Source organism: Cebus imitator, unplaced genomic scaffold (genome assembly GCF_001604975.1).
Source record: "Cebus imitator isolate Cc_AM_T3 unplaced genomic scaffold, Cebus_imitator-1.0 Scaffold387, whole genome shotgun sequence".
NCBI lineage: Eukaryota > Metazoa > Chordata > Mammalia > Primates > Cebidae > Cebus > Cebus imitator.
Window position 1 is genome coordinate 1,418,381 of NW_016107702.1, and position 20,365 is coordinate 1,438,745.

Genomic DNA, 20,365 nt, shown 5'->3' on the forward strand with positions numbered 1-20,365 from the left:
TTACTGCATTCTCCATATCCCAGGTTCAAGCAATCCTCCTGCCTCAGCCTCCCAAATAGCTGAAAATTCAAGCCCTCACCAGCACCCTGGCTATTTTATTTTATTTTTATTTTTAGCAGAGATGAGTTCTTTCTATGTTGCCCAGGCTGGTTTCAAACTCCTGAGCTTAAGTGATCCTTCTGCATCGGCCTTCCAAAGTGTTGGGATTACGGTCATGAGCTGCCCTGCTAGGCCACTTTACTCCTTTTAATGGCTAAATAACATTCCGTTAGATGGAAGTATCACATTTTGTTTATCCATTCATCCTTTGACAGACTTTAGAGTTGTTTCCACCTTTTGGCTATTGTAAACAGTGCTGCTGTGAACACTGGTGTACATGCATTTGTTCGAATACCTGTTTTCAATTCTTTAGGGTATTTATGGGTGGAATTGCTGGTCATAAGGTAATCTATGTTTAACTTTTTGAGGAGCCACCACATTGTTTTCCAACAGCCCAATAATGTTTTACTGAAGTTAAATAGAATAGGCAGGGGGGAGTCTGGGAGGCAGGGATGAGAGCTTTTCCTGTCCTTCACAGGCAGCACTGGACTCTGCCATTTACTGGCTGTGTGATCTGGGTCAACATACTTAAATTCCCTGGGCTGCCTCCTAATCCTCAAAGTGGTGAAGATAAAACCTAATTTCTGTGAGCTGCGTGAGATACTGTTTCTGAAGCTCCAGGCACAGAGCAAGCCTCGCGCATTGATTGCCGTTCCTTACTCCCTGACCTTGCCTTTTCGCTCTTCACTCGCTGCCACGTGGCCTCGAAGCCCAGTCCGCACCTGCAGCCCCCAGCTGAGCCGGGCTGCAGACTACAACTCCCAGCGAGCACTTCTTCCTGGCCTTCTCTCCCCCGCTGCTGCGCATGCTTTGGCAGACGTGGCACGGGGAACTCGGAGGCGGGGAGCGGCTGGGAAGTGGCGGTGGTGGTTGGCCGCGGTGGAGCTAGCGAGCGGGCGGGCGCGGGCGCGGGAGAGGAGACAGGAGCCAGCGGTGGGCAGCGGCAGCTGGGATGGCGCGGGCCGGGCCGGCGTGGCTGCTGCTGGCGATCTGGGTGAGACTGTGGGGCAGGGGTCCGCGCCGGCACGTGTGCCCCGCGTGCCCTTCTGCGCTCTTTACTCCAGCCCTCTGCAGGACGTGCTGGGAGCTGCCCGGGGCGCCGGGATGAGGGCGTGCATGCCAGCAGGCGGGCACGGGGTGCTACGCGGGAGACAGCGGGAGTCCCAGTGCCCTCCCCGCTTAGCGCTCCCGGGCGCAGGGGCAGGAGGCAGCTCTGGGGCGCCGGGCGATCCCTGGCAGGGTGCTTGCGCCACGGCCACAACTTTGCGGGCGTGCAGGTCGGGGGACAGCCACCAGCTCCGGCGGGATGCCGGCGGGCTGGGGGTTGCGGCCAGCGTCAGACTCCGAGCCCTGCACCTGTGTGAGTGCGGGGTGGGATGTGGGTGCTTACCACCTGCACTGCCAGAAACCTTGATTTAGGGCCACCTTGTTCTTGGTTTCGACCCCAGGCGGCTGAGAAACTGCGGGCCACCACCTGGGCCTCCGCCCACAGGCCAGGCTTGGTGGGCTGGGTGGGGTTGACGCGGCTAGTAGCCCCGGTGGGGGAGTTCTGCTCCTACACCCAAGTGAGGCTGGCTCGAGCCACAGCCACTTTCTAGCTCTGTGACGCGGCGGCTCGTTTCATGTATCTGAGCTAGCCTCCTCATCCATGAAGTAGAAAGGCAAAGGTGCCCCCGTAAGGTGGTTCCAAGGGTCAGATGAGTTCTCAGAGGAGGAAGCAGTGTAAACTGCAAAATCTTGCAAGAGTGGAAAAGGAGTGGGCTCCAAGAAGAGTTTGCTACACTTAGGGGGCGGGGAGACCCCAGGCATCCCTGAGAGAGGTCGGAATGGGTGTGCCTGCTGGCCCAGGACTGGGGTTTGGCCTTCGTGGGTGTGTGGTGGGATATTGCGGCCTCCTTCCTTATCTTTCCCATAACTTATGCCCTTCCTTATTTTAGGACCAGCCTGGGTCATTTTCTCCTGAAGTTCCAGGGAACTTCCTGTTCCTGGCACTCTCCCCAACCCAGATTTTCCCATTATTTTCCATTTGGGTGTGGCAAGGACACTGGGCAAACAGAAAGAGAAAAAGAGTGTGGGTTGAGTTGCTTGAAACATTTCCATCTCCCAATACCCTGGCCTTTTGGATCACCAGTGAGGAGTGGCCTGGTACTCTCTGGTTAGAAGTGGGTGGGGAGGGAAGCCCCCTGTTCTCTTAGGTCTGTGTTGTCCCTCCTGGGGAGAACCAGCCTAGAGTGGGGCAGTGTTACTTCATTGAGTCTGGGTTTGTTGAACGCTTTCTTTGCCATCAGTTCCCTGGAGCCAGTTGGTCTGGGTGGGTCTCTGGGCTAGGAAGGACTTGCAGAGGAGGGAGCCACCTCCTGCAAGGCCCCCATCCATCTTTGCACTTGGGTTGATTAGGAGGTCATGCTTCCCTCCCTTTCTCCTCCCTCTTGTGAAAACAAAGGGCTTTAGAATCTGAAATTTCATTTGGTGGACACATTTATCAATCACATTGTCTGGATTGATATTTTGTCCTCCACTGGATTGGATTTTGGGTGGAGAGCAAAACATACATTGTGCCTGCTGTCTGGTGTTGCCCTGGATTGGGCAAGGGAGTCAGTCCTGTTAGCAAATAATAACAGAACACAAGTGTTGTGACCTTAAGTACTGGTATCCTCCACTGAACGGGAGCCATACATTGATTTAAAGGGAGGTCAGCCATGGCTTTCCTGAGGTGGTGGGTTGAACAGAGGCAGAAGGGGGTGTGGTAGTTAGCTAGATAGTGGAGGGCTGCAGGTCTCCTTCACCAAGAGGTGAAGAAGAGCAGGTAGGTTTGCTGAGAGCGCTAGAACCTGGGAGTCCTGAGCAAGCAATTTCTATCTTCTCCTTTCCCTAAGCCCTAGGGTTGACTTAGCTGGTAGGAGGTGAAGGGAGCATGCCAACAAGAGCAGTGGTGAGTGATAGCTGGACAGCGGGTTGGGCCTCTGTAAATTTACATGCTGTGTCTATCTGATAAGTGCTCCCCATGTCCCTGGAAGCCGGTCAGGTTTCTTTGTTCATTTAATATTTACTGAGGGCTGATATGTGCACAGCACTGGGCTGTGACCTGAAGGGCATAAAGGCATCTGCAGGGATTCATGTACAAGGATGTACAACTACCACATTTTTTACAATAGCAAAATTGTGGAAATGGGTTAAATGCTCAATAATAGTAGCATGGTTAAATAATATCTGGCCTTGTCCATATCATGGAAAGTTATGTTTGTCTTTGTTAGTTTGGCCTGCTATAACAAATATCCCATAGACTGGATGGTGTATAACAATAGAAATGTATTTTTCACAGTTCTGCAGACTGGAAGTCCGAAATCAGTGTGAGAATACTGTTGACTTCTAATTGTATCCTCATATAATAGAAAGAGGACCAGACAGTTTTCTTGGGTCTCTTTTTTAAGGGCACTAAGCCCATTCATGAGCCATCCACCCTCATGATGTAATTACCTATGAAGGGCCTCATCTCTTAATACCATCACTTTGAAAGTTAGGATTTCAACATATGAATTTTCAGGGGAACGACAGAAATATTCAGTCCTAGCCAGGCACAGTTGCTCATGCCTGTAATCCCAGCACTTTGGGAGGCTGAGGTGGGGATCACCTGAGGTCAGGAGTTCGAGACCAGCCTGGCCAACATGGCTAAACCCCATCTCTACTAAAAATACAAAAATTAGCCTGGCATGGTAATGGGCACCTGTAGTCCCAGCTACTCAGAAGGCTGAGGCAGAAGAATTGCTCAAACCCAGGAGGCGAAGGTTGTAGTGAGCAGAGATCATGCCACTGCACTCCAGCCTGGGTGATGGAGCAAGACTCCATCGCAAAAAAAAAAAAAAAAAAAAAAAAAAAAAAAAAAAAAAAAAAAAAAAAAAAAAAAAAAAGAAAAAGAAAGAAAGAAAGAGAAAAAAAAGAAATGTTCAGTCCATTACAATGTTTATAAAGAATGTTTATATTTACCAGAATGTTAGGTTTATTATGAAAACATTTTATGATGTTTATGAAGAATATCTAAGGATGTGGAAAAATGTTTAAGTGTAATAACTAGGGGAAAAGCAGGATATAAAACCAAATCCCAGGTGGCTGAAGTTATGTGTATGAAGAATTAGTAGTGCATCAAAATGTTAACAGTCGTTGTTCTGGAAGGTGGAGTTGTGAGGACTTCTGCTTCTTTGCTTATGCTTTTCTGTGGTTTCCAAGTTTTTCACATGAATATGTCTTAGTTTATGATCAGAATAGTTAATAAAGATTTTTTAAAATGTTCCTCTGGGGACCCTCAGCCTTCCAGAAGAGTACTGGGGTGGAAGGTGTCACAGTCAAATATGTGGGACAAGTTAGTTCCCAGAGCTTCCAGGCTGGGCGTCTGTGCCCTCGGAGGTTATAGCTGCAGGTGCCCTCCCTGCAAATGCTCCTGGGCACAGGAGCAGGAGGTAGCCCTGGGATGTGGGGCAATCCCTGGTGGGCCACACTGCCCTGCTTCCATCCCTGTGCTGACTGCCTGCTTTCATGCTGTTCAGCTCAGCTCCTCCTGCGGCTGATCCTCCTTTAGGGCTGCCCATGCTGATTGTCTTGTGGTCTCTATCCAGCCTGTGGAATGGAGAAACATCGAGCTGGAGTGAACTCTAGGTCTCCTAGCTCAGTGGTTCTCAAGCATCGGGCCAAGGACTGAAGCTGGGCTGGGTTGGAGTTTTCTGATCTGTAGTAAAACTGGAAAAATAAAGACAAAATTTTTTTTCATGAATCTAAATGTTTTCAGTTTAAAAACTTGTCAGTTTTTCTGACATGATAACCATATTTTGGGGGAACGGGGTTACAGAGTCCCTGGTTGTAAAATGCGACTGGTTGTAGCATATCGTGATTTCTTTGTAAAAGTCCTTTCTTGATAACATTTATTTTTAATATATAAAATCCATATTGCATACCTATATTTAAAAATATATATTATGCTGATCTGTGAGATTCAGAAGTGATCTAACTTAGCCTTCTCATTTTATAAGAGAATAGCAAGGCTTAGGGAGGGAAGGGACTCACTCAAGGCCACCCAGTTAGTGAAGGCAGAGCTGGGAGTAGAGCCAGATCTGCTGAATATAAATCGGGTTCTTCCCACTCCTCCATCTCCTGCCTGCTTCTCTGTCTCTGCCCCTGATGGTCGCTTGAAGCTCAGACCCTGGAGGACAGTGGGTGGAAGTGCAGGAGGCAAATGTTTACTCCTGGTTTCTCCTGTAGAGTTTTTAAGGTACACTTATTTAGGTTCTGTACTTCTCTGGGACCATTATCTATTTAATAGGCTTTTGTGGGCTGGCCTGAGGACCAAATTGCCATTTAAAATGCTGTTTGGAACCTGGAGTGCACATTTCCCACAGAAATAAATACATTACAGCGGAAGTCTTAAAACAGACCTGCTTATAAGGTGGAAATGTGGCTGAGTGCCATAAAAGCAGCAGCTCCGCGTGCTGGGGATTCAGAATGGGGCCAGGCAGTGGGACACCAAGTGACCAGAGAAGGCCCCAGGAAAGAGCAAGGTGTGAGCTGGCCTCACAAGGAGGGCAGACGCAGAGAGCCTTCTGTCCTGGCTGTGGTGTCCCCAGCACCTAGCACAGGGCCTGGCATGTCATCAGCCCTGTCCATGTTTTGCTGGTGGAATTAATGTCACAGGCAGAGAAGGAAACCTTCCAAGCCAGAGACATGGGAAATGAGGAATGATAGGTTAGGCTGTATGGAGGGAGGGTTTGAGTCTGGGGAAGAGGGGAATAAGACTGAAAAAGTGGATCGTAAAGAATCTTAAATGCCTGGCAAAGCCATGGAGACTCGATTCTGTAGGTAATGGAGAGACATGATGAAAGCTACCCTTTTAATAACAAGATCAATCAGGCCACATGTAGGGTTGGGAAGGAGGGGGAGAGACTGGATTAATTTTCCCAGAACAACACTTTCATCCTCTTACTTTCCTCTCTGTTACCTACAAGATAAATTCAAGTGTGATGTAGTGGAAAGAACATGGGCTTTTAGCCAGCTAGACACTCAGGAGCTATGTGACCTTGGGCCCTGCCTCAGTTTTCTTGTTTGTAAGTGGTGATAATGATATCCATCTTGCAGTGTTGGAAGGATTTTAAAAAATACAGGAAGTACCCAGCACAGTGCTTGGCATGTGAAAGTGCTCAGTCAGTGGAATTCTCAGCAGTCATTGCCAGTTGTTGAGTAAGAGATGATGGGGAAGTCAGTTAAGAGGAGGAGGTGGGCAGGGAAGGGCCAGAGAGAGACTGCCTGATTTGAATGTCAGGTAACGGGGCCCCTAGTGCTGCTAGGATTCTCCCCATGGAAGTTGCTTGGAGCTGAGCTCTGGACTCCCTCCTTGCCCCCTCTCTGCCAGGCTGCTGCAGAGATCCCAGGTGAGGGGGCGGTGTGCAGAAGGGTTCAGGATGTAAGTGCACTTGGTTTCTCTCTCCTTCCTTCTGAAAGTAGATCTTCTTTTGACAATGAAGACACCATATCCCTGGAGGATTTTGCCCCAGCTTTGTGGTTTTGTTCTGTCAGGCTCTGTGTCTTGCGTGGTGGTTGTGGTAGCTTTTGAGGCTGTCTGAGTGACAATGGGCCAGAAATGAATGCATGAGGTATAAGGAGAGGCTGAGGTTCTTCCACATTACCTGGACTTGGCATGGTTTATTTGTTTCCCCCACCCCGTCCTGGTGGGCTGGCCCATCCCTTCTTGGATGCACTTGGATCATCTTGCAGCACTGCCTGGAGCCTCTGGCTCCCTGTGTGATCTATTGGCAGAATTGTCAAATCAGATGCATTTGTAGAGGGCTTTAGCGTTTGCAAAGCATTTCCATGTATTTCACATCAATGTAGTTTTGAGCCCCATGTTAACTTGATGAGGTGAGTAGGCTAGCTCATTACTCCCTGGAAGGGGACGGGTGGCTGGACAGGGAGGTGGAAGGTGACATGCTGGTAGATGTGGTTGGGGCATCTGTGGCCTGGAAGGTAAAGGCATAAAGAGATAGGTGGGACCACAGTCAGAGTCTCAGTGCCTGGCTTGAATGTGTAAGCAGCTGCACTGGCAGCCATTTTCCAGAAGTATCCCTGAAACTTGCTTTTCAGCTGCTCCCTGATGACTTTGGCATGGGACGGGGATGCCAGGTACGTGCTGATCATATCCTTCCCCTGAGAAGCTCCAGTTCACTGTCCCTTATGGCCACCCTACATCAACAGGGTCTCTTTCCACATACCAGTTTGCAACCACTTCTAAATAATTAGCCTTGTGATTTTGCATTGAGGGGTTGAAGACACTGGTGGAATGCGGGGTTAAAGTAGCCTTTATTCCTCAAAGTCATACTGAGGCCCCAGTTTGATGTGCGTTCCATTCCTAGATGGTATGATGGTGGGCCTGTGTCCAGCTTCAGAGTTTCTAACTCATTACAGCTGTGGGAGTGCAGGGCTGGAGTGTCCATTCCCCACAAAGAATCATACAGTTCCTCCAACCCCTTGGCGCAGGCAGATATCTTGAATTCTTGAGCAGATCCTTTAATCCTTGTTGGAAGAAGTTGATAAAGATCAAGGTTGAAGGCTGCAAGCTGGGGCTTACACATAAAGGTGATCCAGCATCTGAGCCCAGATGTGGGCCTGGTAGGAAAGCTCTGTTGTTGGGCCAGGCAGGGAAGGGTCTTGAGGAATAAGTAGATTTGTTATCATCACCAGGTGTAATCTTGCTGGGTCCCGGGCAGAGTGTTGTACATGCCCCCTATTTCAAAGGAAGGTGGACCAGCACCAGCATCCTACATGTGCCACAGGTGTTCATTCATTCAACAGATACTTCTTTTTTTTTTTTCCCAAATGGATATTTCCTTGAGAATCTTTTATGAACCAGGCCTCGTGCTAAGGCATTGGGGATAACCATAAATAAGACAGACACCATCCCTTTCTCTCATGGCCTAGTGGGATAGCCACTGATTAATTATTTAATTCATGTAGTAAGTGCTGGAAAGATAAAGTATTCATATAATGTGGTAAAAGGATGTATAACAGGGATCTCTAACGTAATTCAAGGAGTCAGGAAAGGCTTCTCTGAGAACCTCTGGGCCTTTCTTAGAATACTGTTTTTAAATGTGTAAAGTAGAATGCATAGAATTACAAAGAAAGCAGTTATATTGAAATACAGTTATCAAAATATAACAACAAGGTTGTGATAAAATAATATTTATGTTTATAATGCATCATATAAAAAGATCGAAGATACAGGTTTGATAACTTCCATAATTTTAAGTAGTGATAAGCATAAACAGTGTTTCAAGGTACCTTGTAATGTGATAAGAAAATATGATTTCTGTTGGTGGCAAAGTCACAGACACTGCTACTCTAATTACTATTGCAGTTTGTTACCTACATTCATAAATGTAGAAAGCATTTATACATTTATAAATACATTCATAATTCAGTTAGAGGTTAGCAAAGATAAAGATGTCATTTTTCTCCATCCAAATTCATAGATTCCAGTGGGGGAAAAATATCTAAAACTTAGAACTAAAAGATGATTTTGTAACCTTTTAGTATCATACTAGAGTATTGTATTGTATAGAAACCACCTAAGGACCAGCTGTGCTTTAGGTGACATAACTCTGTTTATTATTTTTTATGACCCATACTTTGTAAAGTTAGTCAAGTGATTTCTGTTTGGTAAAGAAGAGAAACACAAAGATTATTGCCCTGAAGAACATTAACCAATTTGGTATCTAATGTAGCAATCTTATATCAGGATTATATCCTCTTTTTTAGGGTCTCTTATTAGTGAGTTAAGTAGAACTTTGAAATATGCTCAATACCTGTTTGTATGAGAATTATGTTTTTAATATTTTAGAATTATATTTGACAACTGTTAAGAACCACTGAGTGAGCAGGACGTAAGGATGTGTTACTTAGAAGAGAGGTCTGGTCTGGAGATGTTCATTTAGGGGCGCCGTTCAGGAGAGTGGGTGAAGTCACCTGGGGGACCATATAGGGTAGGAAGAGAGGGTAGACTGAGTGAACTGTGGAACTTCAACATTTAAAGGCTAGGGAGAGGAGGGTTTACAAAGAAGGAAGGAATGATGGCCAGAGAGGCAGGAGGGAACCAAGTGTCCCCATCCAGTTCAGGAGGCCAAACAAGATGAGAACTGGAAGTACTTGTAGGGTTTATCTACAGGGAGGTCATTACTGAGCCTTCACCAAGAGCCTTTTTGGTGGTGGTGGGGAGGGGCAGATTTCAGAGGGATGAGAAATGGAAGGAGGGAGGAGGATGGGAGGAGTGGAGGACATGGAAAATTCTGGCTGTTAGTGGAGAGGGGAGTGATATGTGGTCCAGAGAGAGGGTTTTTAAAAGATGAGTCAGTGGTGGAGTTTCTTCACCTTAAGGAGATATGTGTAAAAAGGATTCCTGGGCTGTCAGCCCCTTGAGATGTTTTTCTTTAAGAATAAAGTCCAGGAATCTGTATTCTCACAATAGTGAGCACTGTGGTGTAGCTACAAAACCAGACACATTTCAAAGTTAATCTTAGTGGCTGGTGGCATTTTTCCAACCAAGGTGGGTGCTCTTGATTGAGTGTGTGGCACCAGTTCTGCTCACATTGGAGCTGTGTCACCGCTGTCTGCTCAGTGTCACTTGGCCTGATCACGTGCTTTTCTCTGAAGGGATGTGGGGGTTTGCAGACATGCTGGTAGCAGAGGGAAGATGGATCAGGTTGACCTCTTTTCAGCAGGTCACACTCAATAGCTAGATTGGAAGGGACAGCAGACTTGCCAGCCTCTCGAGTATTATTCTGGGTGGGGCAACAGGGAGTGGACGATGTTCCAGGGATGTCTGTGGGAACTATTCCCATTGACGGGTGAAGAGGAAAGCATCAGATCTGTCCTTGTAGGGTCCTGGCTCTACTGTTTTAGGCTTGATCTGAGGCAAATCCCTTCTTTGAGCCTCAGTTTTCACATCTCTAAAGTGGGGATAGTACCACCTCCACCTATAAACACTGATTGTTTATGACAGTTTTTCAACTCCTGCAAGAGCAGTTATACATTTTACAGTATAACCCAGTACATATTGGGTTCACTGAATGCATTGTGTTACTACCTATACTACTCACTGGTGTTTTCTAGTCAATGTAATTTTAAAAAAATGCTAGTGTGACTCACTGATTTTACGACCAGACTCTTGTGTTGAGACCTGAAGGGTGGAAACAGTGACCTAGACCCCCAACTTTAGAGGTTGAAATGAGATAATGTATGTAAAGGCATGGATGTACACCGTGGATCACGAGCACTGAGTTGTTATTTTCTTATCAGTTAGCAGAGCTTGGAGGCAGAGTTGATTTCCAGAGTGGGACTTCACCTGCTCTTCCTCCCTCCCTGCTGCCTAATTCAATGTTCCCTCTACCATTCTTCCTCGTTAACAGGCCTGGCACACCAAGCTGGCAGAGATCCAGAGCCTTCTTGGCTCAAGAAGAGGTTTTCCAAAACATTAAAAGCTTTAGGGACTTAAGTCCTGGCTAAATGCACTGCAGTTGCAATTTCAGGATAAGAAAACCTGTTTTCATAAGCTCTCAGATAAGTTGCCCTGCCCCTGAATTGTCTATTGTTGACAGCCACATTTGTGCCATGGGGAATACAAGAGGGGAGAAACTGTGCTGCCTAGCCCCAAATATAAGGTGTGGCTTTTTAAAGGAAGCGAAATGTAAGAAATGCAGCTGGCTTTGTATTTACAGCAGCAAGCAGTAAGGTGTGTGTAGCTCTGGGAATCTGTCTTCCTTATGCCCCAACTCTGGTGCTGGAGTCTGTCAGACTTGGATCTGAATCACAGCTCTCTTACTTGCTGTGTGACCTTCAGCAAATTTCTTTTTTTTTTTTTTGAGACGGAGTTTCACTCATGTTACCCAGGCTGGAGTGCAATGGCGTGATCTCGGCTCACCGCAACCTCTGCCTCCTGGGTTCAGGCAATTCTCCTGCCTCAGCCTCCTGAGTAGCTGAGATTACAGGCACGCACCACCATGCCCAGCTAATTTTTTGTATTTTTAGTAGAGACGGGGTTTCACCATGTTGACCAGGATGGTCTCGATCTCTTGACCTCGTGATCCACCCGCCTCAGCCTCCTCAGCAAATTTCTTAATTCCTCTTAGTCTCAGGTTATTTATCTACAAAATGGGTACAGTAAAAGTACTTACTTCATACCCTTGTCAAGATAATTCAGTTAGACAGCACAGGAACTGCTTATCTCAATGCTGGCCACACAATAAGCACTCTACTTTCAGCTGTTACTGTTATCATGGGCTAATCCCTAGGCCCTGGATTTGGAATTAAAGAATCCTCTCCTGGTTTCTGTTCCTTGCCAGGTGCTTTTGGATTTCTCTTTGTTAATAAGCACAGTTAGTTCCCTTAGCTGCTACTAGCCAAGGGTCTCATGTCCCAGGGCTAGCCTCCTCCTCTCCCACCACACACCACATACCACACACACAGACACACACACACACACCCCAATATCACCATCATTCAGGGTCTCATGGTGCTTGGTTTTATTTCAGAGGCTGCTGGGTAGACATTTGAACATTGGGAAGCATTGGTGGTGAGATCTCCAAGCTTTATTTAAGCTTAGGCCTCCTTCACTCTTGGTGAAGAGTGATGTTTAGCTATGTTGGCTCCTGGCAGATGCTTAAAATTAACCCTTTTAAGGGGCATACAGTATGTATATTTTAAAATTAGTGTTCTTTCTTACATCACTCATCAAAACCATTCTACAAGTATTTGCTAGGCATGTGTTGCATGCCAAGTACTTTGCAGATTCCATGTAATAGTCATGAAGAAAAGCAAACCACACAATGTCACATGAACAGAGGCGAGACAGCTAGCAGTGCAGATGGACAGATAAGCACTGCACATATGTCGGAAAGGGCACCAAGCAAGCACTGGATGGGGAGGAATCAGGAGGCCAGATATGGCTGTGTTCTTTCTTTCTTTTTTTTAGGCACGTTATTTTCCTTTTAACTTGTATTTAGAAATAACATCAAATTTTTAGAAGAGTTGCAAGAATCCAAAGGATTGTCATGTGCCCTTTATCTTGATCCCACAAATATTAATATTTTATCACATTTGTTTTTATCTTACTCTTCTTCTACATATATAAAATTTATATATGATGTTTCTTTGCCCTCTAAATAATATTTCCTAAAACACAAAGATATAATCTTATATAAGCATAGTACAATGACCAAAACTAGGAAGGTAGTATTTGATTCAGGACCCAAACCAGAATCACACACTGCATTTAATTGCCCTTCTTTAGTTTCCTTTAATCTGGAATAGTTCCTCAGTCTCTGTCTTTTGTGACCTTAACATTTTTTAAGAATTTTCCTCAATTTGGTTTTTGATGATGTTTTCATTTAGTGCATTGCCATCAGGGAACACCCAATATCAATTTTACCCATTGCTGGTGGTGTTAATGTTGATCCCTTAGTTAAGGGGGTTTTTGCCGTATTTCCCTACTGTAAAGTTACATTTTCTGGTGGGGAGATACTTTTGAGACAGTTAATTTTTTTCATAATGGTAGCCAAATGGTGGCAATTTTTTTCTTTAAACATTTAAATTGGACATGCTTATTATGGCAAGTTGAAAAATAGGGGAAGAATAAATACTATCCAAGGGCAAATCCTCAGTGTTTTTCCAAGTGTACTTTTGTTCACTTATAGTTGTGGATATACCATGTATATTTTGAATTCTATTTTTTTTTTTTTTTTTTTTTTTTTTTTTTTTTTTTTTTTTTTTGCCTGTCAACATGGCTAAGGGGCTCTGCCAGAGCCAGCAGCCACCTTGATAAGTTGGCAGCCTTTGCATTTATTTAGTACAGATTAAATGACAAAGGTCTCAAGTAAAGACCATTAGAGGGTAATTAACATTGCCACCCTCCCCCCCCACACCCCACCCCCTCCCCGCTGAGTAGACAGTAGTCACACTCCTGTGGAAGATCAAAGATCGGTAGGACCACATGAGTAAACAAGCTATTTAGACAAACTCCTCTGCATTCCTTTGTATCTACTCCTAGCTATTAGCTCAAGGTTAGGGGGTTAGGCTGCCTACAGCCATAAGCTCTTTCCCAAGGCTTTTGCAAAACCTTCTGGCCTTCTAAGGTTTGCATTTTCTAAAATTTCTCCCACCACCCTGACTGAACTCCTCCTACACAGGCAGAACTCAGGCTACGTACCAGCTCAGCCACAGTGGGGTACAACACAATGTGGGCTCTTGGGGCCGCCCTCAACTCTAGGCCTTGGCACTTGGATGGCATTTCTGGACCTACTCTAGGCCAGAGGGGAGTCCACATACATGAAGAATGAGTCCTAGGCCTGGCAGCATTCACCACGAGCTGACTGAAGCTGACTTAAAGCAAATATTTTTGCATTGCAAAGTCTTTAAAAACACCATTTAAATAAAATGCCATCTGAATGCTATCTGAATGACTTATTTTTCTATTGAGTGGTTTACACTAATTTTTGTAACCATTCCATTGTTGCTGGACATTCAGGTTGTATATAGGTTTTAACTCTTATGAGTAGGGTGGTTGTGAATCATATCTGTGTCAGATCTCTGCTGATTTCCTCAGGACACATTCCTAGAAGTGGAATTACCACGTCAAAGAGCATAAATACTTTAGAGATACATGATAAATTATGCCAGCTACCTTTCCAAAAGAATTGTCCTGGTTGAGGTTTCTGCCAGCAGTATATAACAGTTGGGCTCCATATTTTAAGAGATTCATTAATGGTGTTTCTCAACCTTTTATTTTTTTAAACTGTTACCCACCATTGAAGATTTGTGTTGAGATTAATTTCCTATATTTTTGAATTATGAGAGCCTAGGTATTTATTTCTAAAAATAAATTATGGTATAAAATGGCCCATTACTCTTTTCAAGCTATAACAGTCTGGAACAGAGCATTAGGAAGAGCTCTGAGAATCACTGAGATGGTGGTATCTAGGGAAGATCATTCAGGACAGTGGGGGATTTGAGATCACATGTGAGCAATTAGGATATTTCACCTAGAGAATCCTAAAAGAGACGTATTTGCTGTCTTTAGAGTGTGATAGGCTGACAGATGGTTGCATGTGTGTGTGTGTGTGGGGGGGGGGATTTAACGTTTCTAATGAGGAGCTTTCCAAGATGATATGGGTGTGGCATAGGACATGGAGCTTCTACATATTAGCACGTTGAGTTCCCACAGCCTTCTGGGTCCACCTGAGTTGAGTGGTCTTGGGAGATTTTGAATCCCTGGCTCTGGAGGGTTACCTGGAAGTTGCAGATGCTATGTGAGGAATTTTGAGGGGATTTCTATATTTGTGGGAAACAATTAGCCCAACTCAAATCTGAATGTTAAGAGATGTCCTGGCTTCTCTGTCTCCAGCAGTAGCCCTCTTACCAGAAAAGGGCTGGGGTAAGGAAACTGAAGAGTTCCCCGGCTAATTCTTCCTTCATTTCTGGGTAGCTCACACCAGGTGACCAAGGTACTTGATAAGAATAGGCACACTGAAAATTTGGGCTACTAGGAAGAACACTGGGTAAATCCATCCCTTGACAGTCTCTCTGTCTCCTTCCTTCTAAATAAAATATCTAAAGTTTAATGCATGGTTTGGTGCGTGAGGCACTTTGAAATATCCCAATTGGAACAGATGTTTGTATTTCTTTCTAGTTAAAGCTTTTGTGCAGCGAGCACTCAAGATCTATTTGTATGTGTGCCAGAAGACCCAGAATGAGAACACCTTAAAAAGATCATTTATTTCACTCAGGTAGAAGCCTGCACAGTGATATTCCAGGGCCAGTATATCCCTCTGTGATGTCAGGGACCTAGGTAACGTCTGTTTTGTTAGCTTATCTTTAGCAGGTCCTTCCTCCTCATTTTATCAAGGTGGCTACTTGAGTTCCAGCCATCTTGTCCAAATTCCAGCTAGCAGGAATGAGGCAGGGACTAAGAAGACTCATCAGATGTCTGTTAGGGACAATTTTTAAAAGTTGCCACATCACACTTATGCTTACATTCCAGGGGCTGGAACATGGCCACATTTGCTGCAAGGGAGATAGAGAGGTGAGGCTTTTATTGCGAGTGGCCACATGCCCAGGGAACCAATGGTTCCTTCACAAGGTGTGATTACCTCATAGTACTTCTCTGGTAGTGGTAGGTTACCAAATGATAGGATTGTAAAGAACTTTGGAAGTCACTTTCAGTTCCTCAGTTTTCCAGAGGAGGAAGCAGACTTGGAGGACGAGTGCTGACAACCAGTAATAATCAAAGTCAACACAAAACTTGGGCTCTGCCTCCAAGTACAGTGCTCTTTCTGCCCAACCACGAGCTCTAAATTCTCAGCCCGCTCAAGTTCTTTGACCTTGGCTTCAGGGCCACATCTGTTTTCTCAGGTCCTCATCTTTTCCCTGAGTCCCAGCTTCTTATGAGTCTAGACTTAGATTCTGACATTTCAAAACTATTTTGAGCAAAATGTGGATTAAACTAAATTAAACCCTTTTCTTCCCAGTTCTCAACATACGGGTATCTTTTTTTCAGGTGACAGAGCAAAAGAGGTCGAGTCCCACCTTCACCCTCCTTCCTCAATGTTAAGCTTCTGTTCCCAAGTCTCCCTCCTTTAGCAAGCTGCTTTTACATAATTGAATATCTCTTCCTTCACGGTCTGCATTGAATAGTAAATCTATAATGACAGACGGCTTTGCCAGTTATAGAGAATGTGAGGGTGCTGGCACGCGCCCCAGAGACGAGGAGCTTTTTAAAGCTGAGGTGTAATGTGGTAAGGACTGTTCTCCCTGATTATCTTCCAGCGTGCTGGGACTCTTATCTCTTTAGTCTGATGGCGCTGCTGGGTGGCGACCAGCCTCATTAAGTGAGGTAAGTGAAGAGAGGAGTTTGTGTGTGCTACGTTAGCAGATGGAGAGGACCACACACTTCCTGCACACAGTCTCTGGCTGGGAACAGACCTGGGCTGATTGCCACATGTAGGATCTTCATGCTCTTGGCCCCAGGAACGTTGGGAGACTCCAGCATCTCCTGGGCTTGCAGAAAGCAGAGGGTTAGGCTAAACCCCTGATGGAACCCTCCTTGCCCTGGGATTCTGGGAGATGGGGAATTCTACTGGTTGCTTCGGCAGGCCCTGCCTTGGAAGGAGATATTCCTTTTCTGTATGGGTTGTGGCATCTATTGTAGCAGTCCAGGGAGCTTGTGGGGTTTAGAGAAGAAGGCCTCAACCTCACAAAAAGGAGTCAGGAGGCCCAAGTTCCTCACCTACTGTGTGACCTTGGTAATTAATATAACCTCTCTGAGCCTCAGTTTCCTCATCTGTAGGATGAGGCAAGTACCCACCCACTGGGGTATTGTGAGAGGTAAGTGAGTTAATGGGTATGAAACCTGGGAAGCATGCTGCAAATGTGCCGTATGACCTCTTGGTCTGGGTCACTGTGCAGCTGGCGATGATTCAGGTTTTCTGGTGGCTGAATGTGTGTATATGTTCACTCTTTCCTGCCTGGACCTGCTGCCCTGCCTGATTGCAGCCAGGGCCCCTGGAGAGGAAGAGGTGGTCCCTGTGTTACTGCTGTCCTTGCTCCCCTTGTATGTTGTCTCGCTAATACAGAGAAGTACGATTATTCTGCGCTTCTGCATGCCAAACTTTATGTTAGATTCTTTGTCATTTTCCCCCTCATGTAGTCCTGAGCCACCCTGCAAGGCAGGCATTGGTATTCTCCTCTCCACCTTGCAGGTGGGGAGTTGACACTCAGAGATCTAGTAACAGGCCTGAGGTCATGTTACTGTGTGTCTGGAAGATTGCAGAGGGAGGAGAAGACAGTGGGCTTCTAAGTGGGATGGTGGTTTGTGTGGCAGGCCCTGAATGAGCAGACACCTGTTACAGAGCACTGCAGGAGGTCTGGAAGATGAGGAAAGAACTCAGTCTCCACTCCATTGCCTCCAGCCGTGGCAGAGGAGGGCAGTTAGGACCTCTGTGCCTGGCACTCTGGTGCTGCTGGGCTCTGAAGAGAGCCTGTACTCTGATGGCAGGGGAGGGATTGGGTGGTGGAAGGGGACTGGTGCTCCAGGGGGAGGGGTGCAGTGAAGCTCTGTGAGGGCGTTTGGAGGTTGGGGGCATTGGCGCTCTGATAGTGATGTACTGGTTGACTGATAATAGGCAGGGCCTGGCATTGGGGGCCTCTATTTCCCAGCAGCAGAAAGGGGGAAAGCCATTTTCCTGGCAGCATCCTGCCCTGCACCAGGGAGATGTTTTATGGGTCTCAGCCCAGCCAGTGGGGGCAGCTCAGCCCTGATGTAAATACTATTAAAGCTGAGGGTTGGTGAGCAGAAAGAAAGCAATTATTGGAGAAGGTCAGAAGGAGTTTGCATGGTGAACAAAGGGGATCTTTTTTCTCTCCTCTACCTCCAGAGCGATTGACTTCGAATGTAAAGAGCCTGCCAAGCCCAGGAAGAATGCCTTGGCTGGCAGGGAACCCTGGCTGCCTTTGGAAGCACTTCTCAAATCCTGCCCTTTCCCCCTAAAGGGCTTGACAATGGAGCAGACAGTTTGTGCATCATTAACATTGTTATTGTTGCGGTAGTTATTGTTGTTATCAAGGTTTGTGGGTTGTGGCTTATGAAGTCTGCAGTAAGGCTCTTGGCAAGGTGCTCCGAGGCTTGCTGGGACTGCATCTTAAGGAAAGGAAGGAGCGTGCACATTGGAAAGGTTAAAATGGACTGAAGTGGAGGAGAAAGGAGAATGTTAAGTGGCAGGAGGAAAGTCCGCTTGGGCTTATGGGGAGGAGGAAAGGGCTCCCACTTGTCTGCCTCTGTGGTTGTTTGCTAGGGTGAGGCTCTGTCTGTGGCCAGACACAGAGGGGCCTTCCATCCTTCCCCTTCTCAGAAGCCCAGTTAGTGTCTTAGCTCTTTGGACCTCATCACCTTGGATTCTCCCTGAATCAACCTATCCAGATTATTTTTCCTCTCTCGTTCTCAGATCCTGCCACTCTAGGCAAACCCTGCTTCTCTTAGCGCACTAACACCCACACTCCCGCACCTTCACGGGAGACAACCCATCCTTCTTCTGACCCTGTGGCACCACCTCACACCATCTGATTATCACCCCAGCTCCTGCGCTGGGTAGACTTTCTCTTCTCTGCAGCCTGGCTTCCAGCTCCTGCCACATGTACCACGGACATTCTCTCCAGTGTTCCCGTGGACTTCACAGCCTTGGGCTGTTTCCCAGCCCCTCCCCACTCTGGATCACTCCCTTTCCTTTAGAAGTGTCCCCTCCCTAGTCTCTGTGGATGCAGCCCTCCCCACCTCCCTCTTGGTCCCGTCTCCTCCCTCACTGAGGGTGTTTCCTGTCTCCTCCCTCTGAGCCCGGCCTATGGAGACTTCATTTGCTTGGTGGCTCACCCTGCAACCTGGAGGATGCCTATATTTGATGCCTTCCTGTCCACCTGTCCAAAACCTGAGCTTATTATCTTCCTCAATATAAGAGAAAAGCCTCCTCCACTGCTGCTTCTCCATTCTTCCTTCTTTGGCTGTCGTTCCAGCCTCCCAGCCCAGAATTCTGGGAGTCGCTTTAGACTTTTTTTCTCTTTCTTCCTCACTTACCTATGAATAGTCATTGGGTTTTGTTGTTTCTCCCTCCGAGGCTTTTGCATTGATCCATGTCTCTCCACTCTGGCAGCTACCCAGCAGGGCCCTCCACCTCTGTTCCTCCCTGGCTGCTGCCCGGTGTGAAGTCACAGCCAGATGAGTCTCAACGATACCGTGTTCATCCTTTCACTCCCCTGCTAACTGGGCAGTGATGCTTCCCACTTTCTTCTTGCACCAGGCCAGGCCCTTGGGCAGGCTTTTAAGAGCCCAGCCTGCCCTCCTGCCTTCTGACATGCTCTAGCCCAGACCGCACCCCCGGAGCTGTGGTCTGTCTGGTTTCCCTCACCCCTTCTGGGCCTCCCAGGGGCTGCTGTGGACTCACCCGTCACATACTGATAGTGGGTGACCTCTGCTAAGGTCAGGAGTGTGGTAACAAGTGTAATTTGTCATGTTTGTAACACTGGGTAAACGTTTCCTGAGGGCTTTTCAATGGGCCAGGTCCTGTGCGGGATCCCTGCCTCCTCCAGAGCTCTTAATCTTGGGGATGGGGGTGAGGGTAGGGAGGAGATGGACCCTTCATAAGGCTTCAAAACCGGCTTGGCTGTAGGTGATGCCCAGTGTGAGCCCCAGCATCATGCCCAGTGATGGTTTTCAAGCAAAGAAAATTTGCTCAGCCCATTTCTGGTTGGGCTTAACTTCTCTACTGCATGACGCTGAACGCTGGGTGCGGGGCTTGGCTCACTGGCTGGAAAGTGGTTTGTTTAATCTCAGTGGACCTTGTTTAGATGACCTGAGGGATGGACTGGGTTTTATGGGAAGGAAGCTGAGGGTGTGCTGTGAGCCCCAGACTCTCGTGGTTTCTCTTGTAGACACTTTGCTGTTGCTGCGGCTCAGCTGCATGCAGCACTTCCTGGGCAGGTGAGCAGCTCACTCTCCCTCCTGCCTTCCCTTTTCCCTCTCCCCAGTTCCAGAAGTGTGGGTGGCTACCAGCCTCAGGAGGTGCTGGGCTACAGGTCAAAGTCCTGAGGCAGTTGTTGCTCTCCACTGGTCGGATTATCTGAGGATTAAAAACAGAGCAGTGAGGCAATGTGTTTTTCCAACAGATTATTTTTTTTCCCCTTTAACCATGTGCATTGAGCTGTGGAGTTTTCAGTCTGAAGTCCATTAGCTCCCTGGGAGCAGTGGGATAACATGTAATAATAATAAAATTTAGCAAACTTTTTGGGGGAGCGTTTAAGGTGGCCTGCATAAGGGCAGTGGGTCCTCAGGCATTTTACCCTGCTCTGCAGGATGTAGTGAGGGAGAAATCATTTCTTGACTTCCTCCTGGTTCATTTTACCCTGGGAAGAGAGAACCTTTGAATTCCAATGGCAGATTATATTTAGAAACACTAGAATATGGCCATCTTTCAGTTTTCTTCTCTGCTGAGATGGAAGTTTATGTTACATATTATGGTAACTGATACTCTAAAAGTGCTTTCTGATTTATAAAACACGTTCAATAAATTACCCCATTTCATCCTCACAGCAATCCCATGAGGGAAGTATCATTGTCTCTATGTCAGACAGGAGTCACTAAGCCTCTAAAAGGTTGAGTGACATTGGCTAGGCATCTTAGCTATCGAGTGGTGTGGCT

General features: G+C 46.6%; 1 protein-coding gene across 1 annotated transcript in view; it reads left to right on the forward strand.

Annotated features, from left to right (window-relative positions):
- Positions 1–903: 903 nt before the first annotated feature.
- The window catches only part of PDIA5 (protein disulfide isomerase family A member 5), a 92,137-nt gene continuing 72,675 nt past the window's right edge, over positions 904–20,365 (forward strand). Inside the window, exon 1 of the mRNA XM_017508201.1 lies at positions 904–1,093. Coding sequence (XP_017363690.1) covers positions 1,052–1,093 — 42 coding nt within the window. The 5' untranslated portion in view covers positions 904–1,051. The remainder of the gene's footprint in view (positions 1,094–20,365) is intronic.